This window comes from Lichenostomus cassidix, chromosome 4 (assembly GCF_008360975.1).
Source record: "Lichenostomus cassidix isolate B80296 chromosome 4, HeHo_3.0, whole genome shotgun sequence".
Taxonomy (NCBI): Eukaryota; Metazoa; Chordata; class Aves; order Passeriformes; family Meliphagidae; genus Lichenostomus; species Lichenostomus cassidix.
In genome coordinates this window covers 11956437-11966299 of record NC_139484.1, presented here as the reverse complement: position 1 = coordinate 11966299, position 9863 = coordinate 11956437, and the positions used below count along the sequence as shown (strand labels likewise).

At 41.3% G+C, this 9863-nt stretch overlaps 1 protein-coding gene across 1 annotated transcript; it reads left to right on the top strand.

Moving 5' to 3' along the window:
- The first annotated feature begins 2325 nt into the window (after nt 1–2325).
- Nucleotides 2326–9477, top strand: CISD2 (CDGSH iron sulfur domain 2). Its single transcript, XM_085057914.1, has 3 exons — nt 2326–2474; nt 8015–8226; nt 9242–9477. Exons 1-3 carry the CDS (start codon nt 2372–2374, stop codon nt 9329–9331), a joined length of 405 nt encoding a protein of 134 aa, XP_084914040.1. The 5' UTR covers nt 2326–2371; the 3' UTR covers nt 9332–9477.
- Nucleotides 9478–9863: the final 386 nt, after the last annotated feature.

Here is a 9863-nt window from a genome sequence, read left to right as displayed (position 1 = left end):
TGTAATGTTCTCACTAGATGAAAAATCCCAGTGATAGAGGATAGCTGGTGCTGAAAGCAATAATCATCTTTCCATATAGGTGACCTAGGTTCTGTTCAAGTATCTGTGTTTGGGCTTTTTGTGTTGTTCTTTTATTACAGCAAGTTCTATATATCCTCCCAATATTGGAGTTTCAGTGGCCGAATTTAGCATGAAACACAGAAGCAGAGGCAATGTCTACCTTTTAACAGTTCACAAACTGAAACTAAATATGCAAGAATGAATTAATCCATATTACCCTCCCCACATAAAAGTGAGAACATTTTCCAGATACCAAACAATATTGAGATTTGAGTTGAAAAACATGCTGATAAAATCCTGAAAAAGCAATCTGCTTTTGAAATAAGAATGTCCACATAGGGTGTTAGACGTGTAACAGAAGGAAGATGTCACACCTGACTGCTAAATCTCCTGATGCTGACTAATCTTAAATTCTGACCCTATAATGTGGTCCTTGAGGATGGATCACTGTGTGAAACCCTGTTCTTTCCTGCAGAACTGAGCAAGCCTGTAGCTTACATTTTCCACCTTAAAGCAAATAGGAAGTGTGCAGCCAAATTGCAGAATGAACATGCATCCCCCAGGCTCCGGCTCAAACTGGATTTCTAAAGACCACTTTTTGTTTCAGCTTTGGGTAAGAATCTCATTCAGGTTTCATTTTCTTTATAGATTTCCCGTAATCTGTGACTTTCAGACTTTGCTGTAGCAAACCCAGCCGTGACTCATGTGAACAGGCAGGGCACAAGGAGAGCAATTCTCTGCAACATGTGCAGACGGACTGGCAGTGTGCTGAGAGCAGCACTGATCAAAGGCAGCACAGCAGGGCTCAGGAGCTTCCCCGAAGTGTCAGCTGTGCTTCCAGCATCACAGCTAGCATCCAGAGAAGGCTGGAAAAACAGAATAATGGTGTGTGGGGGGTAAGACAGAGGATCTCAACTTCGGTGTGAAGTTTGATTTAGCACTGGAGGATTTACCTTATGTGTTCTTCCCTAGAAAAGTCTCACAAAGGAGGTTACATCATGACATCTGATGTATAATCTTTACTGGAATAACCAAGTGCTTTGCTCTTTCATCATCTTGTCTAATAGCTGGCATCTGCCCAGTCAAGAAGGAATCATCTTAGGACATCAGACATAGTTATTACATGGATAAATTTAGGTGAGGTAGGGAACTTAGATACTCTGAGATCACAGGAATATTCCCACTAGCTAAAGATGATGATTCATCAGGAAATGTTAATGTAGGGTCACAGGCAGAAAAGTAATAGGCCAGAAGCACAAACAAGTTGAATTTGTCTTCAACTTAGCTTCCAGTATTTTCCAGCAGGAAAAGTGCACAGTTGATTTGGGCAGATATGGTGTGATTTCAGTACACTGAGGGAGGAGAGAGAGCTGTGCTGCAGGCAGGATCATGTAAGGAAGGTCTTATAGGATTGTGCTGCTTCAGCTTTCCTGCTCCTGCTCTGTGCTATATGCTACTAGCACTTGATAGATTGGTGGCAAAGCACCTTGAACCAAATGGTGTTGTCATGACCAAGGGATTAACATTGGAGTCTCCAGGGCAGGACAGATTGTCCAAATTGACCCAGAATAGCTCCATGCTTCCCACTTTTTCATCTGGCTATACAGGGAGGATTTTCTATGCCAAAAAAGACCAGTCTCCTAGACATAAAAAATATATTTAAAAAAAAAAAATCTCATGTGGAGATAGGTCTTGTTTTGTCCAAACTATTGCCCAACATGAGGCAATGGGCCTCTCCCTGTAACATTAAACCTCTCAGCACTCATGTTATCCTACCTCATTCACATGAAGAAAAGCTTTCTGTCTCTTTACTTCAATATTTTTAAGACCATCAATACGCAACACAACTTGAATGCAGCAGCAGCATGATGACAGATAATATACAACCTGGAGAACATAAGCCACATGTTATTAAAGCCATGTTCCCTCACCTCCCCAATACCTCCCCCCAGCTGTCCCTTCCCTTCCCTTCCCTTCCCTTCCCTTCCCTTCCCTTCCCTTCCCTTCCCTTCCCTTCCCTTCCCTTCCCTTCCCTTCCCTTCCCTTCCCTTCCCTTCCCTTCCCTTCCCTTCCCTTCCCTTCCCTTCCCTTCCCTTCCCTTCCCTTCCCTTCCCTTCCCTTCCCTTCCCTTCCCTTCCCCGCCCGCGCGCCCCCTGGCGGCAGAACCGCTCCTTACCCCCCTTGCCGGCGGCAGCGCCCCCTAGCGGCGCGGTGGACGGCCGGGCCCGGCCGGCTGGGCGCGCGCGCGGCCCCGCCCCGCGGCGCGTGCGCGGTGCTCACAGGGCGGGCGGCGCGGCGGGAGAGCCCGGCCATGGTGCTGGAGAGCCTGGCTCGCATCGTCAAGGTGCAGCTGCCCGCGTACCTCAAGCGCCTGCCGCTGCCCGAGAGCGTCGGCGGCTTCATCCGCCTCACAGGTAGGCGGGGGCGGCGGGAGCCCAGTGCCGGCCCGGCGGCGCGGTCGGTCCTGCCCGGGATCGGCTCCGGGCATCGCTCGCTGTGCCCGGCCGTGTAACACAACGGGGAACCGCAAACCTTGAGCCGCTGCGGGAGAGCACGATCCGGCAGGAGCTGTAGTGCCTGCCCTTGGGCAGGGGAGCTGTCGGGACGAAGCGCAGGGACAGTAAAGCGATCACGCCTGCAGTTGCTGCGGGAGCCAAGGCCGGCAGGCAGAGGCCGTGCGCGGAGATGGACTGGGGCTCGGCCGGAGGCCTAAAGCGCTGCCGCTTCCTCCTCTGCACGGGTTAAACAGCAGCTGCACCGACCTAAACCAACAAGATCTCTGTCTGGGCGCCTGCTACATACACAGAGTTAGGGTATTTTTCTAATGGAATAACTTTTGCAGGTGTTTTCTGGGCGAGGGAAGGAGAAGAGCAGTTCATTGATTGCAGCGCTGTCGCAGAGCGAAGCAGATAGACAAGCTGTGCCGGGCTTGGCTGTGTAACCAGGCAGCCCTCAGGCACTGTCAGTGACTTGAAAGAAGGAATACTCTCAGCAGAAACTCACTGCAACTAGAAAAAGTCTTCAAAGTGCAGAATCAACCTTATATCTTGCTGCATGCACTAACACTATAATTGTAATAGAGTTGGAAAATTGTTGGATTTATAACAGGCACGGTTTATTTACAGCCAGGTTTGAGTACTTCTTTCTTCCCAGCATATTTATGGTGCTTGTAAACTGCAAGTCCTGTTATCTTTCTCAGGACAAGCAAACTCTTTTAAATTAATTGTTCTTCTTTCACAACTACTCTCTCATTTCAAAATGCTGTTAATTATATTTAGAGAAATTAATTTGCTACAAAGTTGGGAGGTAGGGCATAAAACTACAGAAAAATGCAGCTTCTCCCATTCCTAGCATTTGGCAGTTTCTTACTTAAGCCATTACCCTGGAAACCACACGTTGACTTAAAATTTGTTAAGCCTTGTAATATTTTAGTATCTTACCACTTCATTTGTCTAAACATACCTCTCTGTAACAGGATTATTTGTGCAGTCTCTGTATTCACAATGCACAGTAGTAATACAATTTATTCTGAAGACCTCTGAAAAAACACTCTGTAGACCAGAATCAGGACTTTGGGGTTTTTTCGTAGTGTGCCCAGTAGGGGAGAACATTACTTACCCCATTGACAGGTACTTCCTTGAATGTGGAGGGAGGGCAAGAAGCAAACAACTGATAGCTTAAGTGGAGACCAAACATGTGAAATGTCAGTCCCAAAAACATTAAATAAAAGTAAAAGAAGGAGCTGAGTCAGAAACTCTGTTGAGAACTGGCAGGATTTAATTTAATACCTGAAAAATCCACTGCCTCTAGTTATTGGTGATTTTTTTGACTGGACTCTAAAAACGGGAAACAAAAAATGCATGGCTATAGAGACAACATTTTTACCGTTTTAATTTTTTTTTTTTCAATAGTAAGCTAGACTAGTAACTGCTGCCACACTTATACATCTTCCTTTGAGGGTGGATATGAATGAAAGTGGAAGAAAAAAAGCCAAACTGTACACAGTGCTTCAAGTTATGGCATAGGGTAAATGCAACACAGCAAGACTTCTGGGAAAGATATTGTAGGGCACTGCATCCTAGGCATCTAAATTAAAAAAAAAATCATCTCTTAGTGCTTAAAGGAAAGTCATTGAAACGTCATTGCTCATTGAAGAGTCGTGTGCTTACATGCATGCAGAGCTGCTGTCAGTCTTACGTTTCATCTGAGAAAATGATTGCTTCAGCAAGTACTGCGTCTTCTGCATTGTTGTGGTCTTTGTCCTGTCCTAAAGTTATAATCCTCTAAGAGAAGGGGATTCCCAATCCTGGAGTTATTTTGCAGTGACTTATCATCAGGGAAAGACTATTAGATAATAGAGAAGATTAGATTAATGTTTCCTTTTGTGTTTGCTACTATTACAAATTACAGAATATATTCTTTTGGCATTTTTTGCTTCTTTTTGGGAAGTGAGAAGTAACATTGGTCTAAAAACATTTAAAGTGCATTAATATTTGCCCTTTGGTGGCATCTATTGAGTTCAATCAGAGACCAGCACTATGAAACACTCACTAGCATAGACCTTGTTCGCAAAGGCAGGCCAGAATCCAGATTTGGAACAGTGCAGACTTTTCTTAACTCTTTTATTGCTTCTGTAAACTCTCATTAGCTTGCAGGCAGATGCAGCTTCAGTTCCTGTAGTGCATCAGTTGTAGAAACAACAGACCAAAAGCACCTTGGTTTTTTTATAGGATGTTTTATAGTGTGCCGAATAAAGATCTGGACACCTGTTGTCTGCTGTGACCTTACCAAACCAGAATGAAAAACTGCTTGTTTGAAGAGAAAAGACTGTTAACATCCAGTGCATAACTCTTGAAGGTAAAAGCAGTGAGGGAGGAAGGAAAGAATGTTTGACCTTGGGTTTGAAAGTGGATATCTAAGTTATCACGCTGTGCTGCTCAGAAGCCTCTTTCAGCGTCTTGTCATAGCTGCTTTAGCCTTCCCTTCTCAAGTTCAGTGAAACGAACAGTGTTGTCTCATGCCAGCATTGCTTTTTGTTCCTGAAAATGTCATTAAAGTGGCATAGACTTTCACCTCAAAATAGCAAACAACCGAAAAAGGTCAGGATAGATCTGCTTATTAGTTCTGAAAAGAGTGTAATTAGTAAGTCATTTGAATTTGCATAAAGAATGTCATCAGTTCAGAGAATATACAAGCACAGTTCAAATATTCCTTTTGACTGGTAGTTAGTACTTGTTAAAATCTTGGTTTGCAGTTGAGCTGTTAGTGTAAGAAGCTGATTTTGGGTCTGCATAGGGTAATTTCCACAAAAATTAGCTGATACATAAGTCAAAGATATGAAAGGAGTAGTTGGTGGAAAACAATCAGGGAACACCTGCTTTGATTTTACTCTCAGTGGCTGGCCTGTCCTTTTGTTCACATTGTATGTTTCTTTTGGTTTTGGATGTGTTACTGTTGGACTAAAAATTAAGGCAACCTCTCCATGAAAATGTTCCTGGCCTCAGCTTCTTGGAATTCTCTGGTTTCTGAGACTTTCCAGGACTTATCTTTGGGATTGGTCTCTATCTAACACAAGTCAAGTTTGAAGACTAACCTGTTCGATACACTACTCTTCATTTCTGGCTCCAAAGTCTGCCTCTCCCCATGCTGCAGAACTGATAAAGAATCTCCAGAATCAATGTAATGGCTGAATTCTGAGTTGTCAGCTGTGAAAATAAACGGTCTTGTGAATTGCCTTACATCTATTTCAGAAAGGTATGATTGGCTTCAAAAACAGAGCAGTCTACACTTGTAGGAAGACAACATTGCATTGGTTTGGGTGAAGGGTTTTTCCTATGCCTGCTCAGCCTAAAGATCTCTCACAGTGTCTTGTATCTCATGCCTTAGAACTGGATCACGTTGATTTTTCAGTTTAAACACAGGAGCTTCAGGCAGTCTTTTGGCAATAACAAGTCAGTTTATGATTAGTGTACACATGGGTGTAATCAGGGGCTTTCCAGAGACTCCCAGATTAGAAGTAAGCACAGAATTTACTGGCTAGTGAGGACAAAACTATTTATCAGCAGTTAGCTTGATACAAATATTAAATAATAACCATCCTAAATAATAGCCCTGTACATCCTATTCATGTTTATTTCTAATTTCCTTTCTCAGAGGTTACAGCTCTCATGCTCCTGTTTCGTTTGAATGAACCCAACTGGTTGTGAGCTTTCCATTGATGGAGTGTTCTGGAAAAGTAATGATAGACACTGCAGTCCAGGAAACTCAGGATTCTGTGTAGCTGAAAATGTTTAAGTAGCTCAGTGTTAATTATTATTTAGGGCTTGCAGCTTGTTGGAGGAGCTAAGAAAACAGCACCAGAGATTAATGTATTGCAGTGACTCTTAGTGAATTGTTGTGTGTAGAGACTGCTGCAAGTGCAGTTGGGAAATGACTACTGAGACTTCTGGCAGTGCCTTAACCATTTATGCAGCTGTGATGCATTTCCAGATAAATGCACTAAACGTGGCTGTCATATCAAAGGCAACAAAACCCAAAAAATTAGTCCCACAAATTATTTTAATTACCTGGTCTTGTTCCAGAAAATTCAAATCCTTAAGAAAAATCCACTGGATTCTAATTGGAAAAGTATTAGCATAAATGTGTCTTCAATTAGTACAAATCAAATCAAGCTATACAGAATAATGTATTTTCTGAGGGCTGTAACCCACATGGCATTCTTAGCCTGCTCTATTGCATTTTGCTTCTTGTACATTTTAATTTCTAAAAACAAACTATAAAACAAAATCTTGCAATGTTCTGATCCTTAATAATTTAGAAGAGTAACTTGATTACAGTATCTTGTCTTAAAAAGTGCTTGTGCAGCTCTTTGTGCAGCAGCTCATAATACTTTTTTCTTCTAAAATATTTTTAAACTTCCTTCTATATGAGTGTTTAGATTTAGTATATTCCCCAGAAGTTTAGAAAAATGCTCTCAAGCTTTATTGCACCATGGTATTTAAATTGCACTGGACTATTGTCACAGCATGTTTTGCTGGAAAAGTGGATCCACCTTACATATCTAGACCTTCTATCTGTCTGTCTGTCTATCAAATGCCAATTATCAGTGCATTTCTTAAAAAGTCCAGTAAATCTTCTCTCAACACTATGTCTAAAAGATTTATAATGATGTAGCAGGGCAGCCAGATCTGCAGTGGATACTTTTGTCCTTTACCTGTACTTAAAAGAAGTTCCTTACCTTGGTAAAAAGCAATTTTCTGTGACTTGACCTACTGATCTTGGGTCTCTTTCTTTCTCTGTGTTGTAGAAGCTGGTTGCAAATCCCTGAGCAAACAGAGGTCTGAAAAATAAAACCAAAAAGATTGGTGAGGGTTTTGCCAGTGGTTATCTAGTAATCTATATAATTTCTAGCAAAAGTTTTTAAAAAAACTTGGAATAAGTAAAATGATAAAACTTTCAAGAAGATAAAAACATGAAATAAGCAATCAGAAATTGAACTATAAAATGTATTTAACAGTTTCTCCTATACAAAATGGTAAGATACCCTCACTGAATATATTTATTAAATTTAATCATGCCCAGTTTGTTAGAGTAAGTGGTGGCTTACTTCAAGCAAGCAGAACCCTTGTAATTTCAGGATTGCCCATTTCAGTAAATATTTTATTTGTTTTCTATTTATTCTCCTCCACTGAATCATCTTCTAGAGTGATAAAATTAAATTTCATATTAAATTCTAGGAGTCAGATTTATACTTTGGCTAAAGTAAACATCAGGACTTAATCTTTTTTTTTTTTTTTTTTTCTTGAGACTCACCAATGGAATCTTGTTTGCCCTGAGGGCCCTGCTGACTGTGCAGCCCCATTCCATAACCTCAGCCTAAGCCATTGGGAAGTAGCTGGTGCTGCAACGTCCTGGAGTGGTGTCCAGAGCCCCCTAAATCCCACCTTGTCTTTAGTTTCAGAATGGCTGCGGTTACTGCCTTTCCTGGGCGTGCTGGCCTTGCTCGGTTACCTTGCTGTTCGTCCCTTCCTCCCCAAGAAGAAACAGCAGAAGGATAGCTTGATTAACCTCAAGATCCAGAAGGAAAATCCAAAAGTAGTGAACGAGATAAACATTGAAGATCTGTGCCTCACTAAAGCTTACTGCAGGTGTTGGCGTTCCAAGACGGTAAGACACTGTGCTGCTGTAGGATTAGAGTGAAACTTGCATGTTTTTATCAGTGCTTTGGTGGTGGATTGCTCTGTTCTGAGCTGTTGCCTTTGTCTGGAGGTGGAACATGTTCCTGAGTTTTGCAGAATGGCACAGACCTGTCTACCTACAGAAAGCAACTGTAGAAACTTGAAAGAAACACAGTAGGGTTTTTCTAGAAATGCTTAGAGAGTGAATATGTGAGTAGAAGAAACCAAGCAAACCTGTTTTACTATTTGGAAATACATTGCAACTAATTAAATGATAACTACTCTTATTTTGCAAAAAAACAATGCTTAGAAAGTTGTTCATATTAGAATGAAAATAAGGCTGGGCCTGTGTTGGTGAGGCAGATTCCTGTCTGGTCCAGAGCATTGAGATAACTGGTTTGGATAGACCATATCCCCCAAATCAACTAGATGTAAATGAGTATATTTCATCTAGCCTCAGTTTTAATTCCCCAATTCAGTTTTGAATGTCCTGACCACACTCTGGTTTTGTTCTCTCTGGACTGAATGCTTTCTTTTTTAAATAAAAAAAAGTCTGTCTCGAACTGAAGAAGCTCACTCAACTGTTCTCACTTTGGACTAATCACTTCAGCCAAGTATTTCAGCTTTTCTAAAAAAGTACTTTCTGGTTGCAAATGACTAAATCTATTAAGAGCACTCTTATTAGTACCACAATAAATCTTAATCCACTTGTCGCTGTGATGGCTGCTTTGTTTGCTGTTCTTTCATGGAGAAGGCTTTGACCCTGACTTTGTGTCTAAGAACAGCTATTTTAGGATCTCACAAACTTAGTTACCCATTAAGAGTGTTTGTTTTCATTAGTATCGTGTGTCTGATAGGAGGCAGGGAGTTTGACGTTTAACCAGTATGTCATAGGAGGAACTAGCAACATTATCAGAGTGCTCTGGTCATAGGAAGAAATACAGAAATCACCATGCAATTGCTGTACAGAGTTATGCTAATTCCTTGTGTGTGTTTTCTTTCAGTTCCCTGTCTGTGATGGATCCCACAACAAGCACAATGAATTAACAGGAGATAATGTAGGTCCACTAATACTCAAGAAGAAAGAAGTATAGCAGATGTTTAATCTAGATCATGACTGATAAAAAGTCTTTTCTACCTTTGTAGTTGCAAGAGACAGCGTTTTATTACGTGATTGGTATGATTTAGTTTCATGATTGCTGTAGATTTCTTTTTGGAATAAACTGCATTTAGACAGTGATGTCACTGTTTTGGTACCTTATTCTGAGAAGAATTTTGCCTGCTTTGTAAAACTGTAAAATACCTATCTCTGTAAATAAGTCGTTTATTTCAACAATAAATTGACTTTCTACAGCCCTTTTTTGTATGAACATACAATTGTAAAACTCTATTTCAAGTGATGTAAGTGTACCTTTCTGTTGATTTTGTTCCGCTGAGAAACCATGTTTTAATTTTGTTTTTCAGGAACAAATTTAAGTGCATTTAAGTGGGGGAGAAAAAGATACCAAATTCCTCCTTTGTGGATATATATTCAGGCAGGCAGCAGATCAGTGTTAAGTCATGCAAGCTGAAGATCTGGCCTGTGTGGTGCTTAAGTGGGCAGTTTGTTGCTCTTAGACAAAGCAG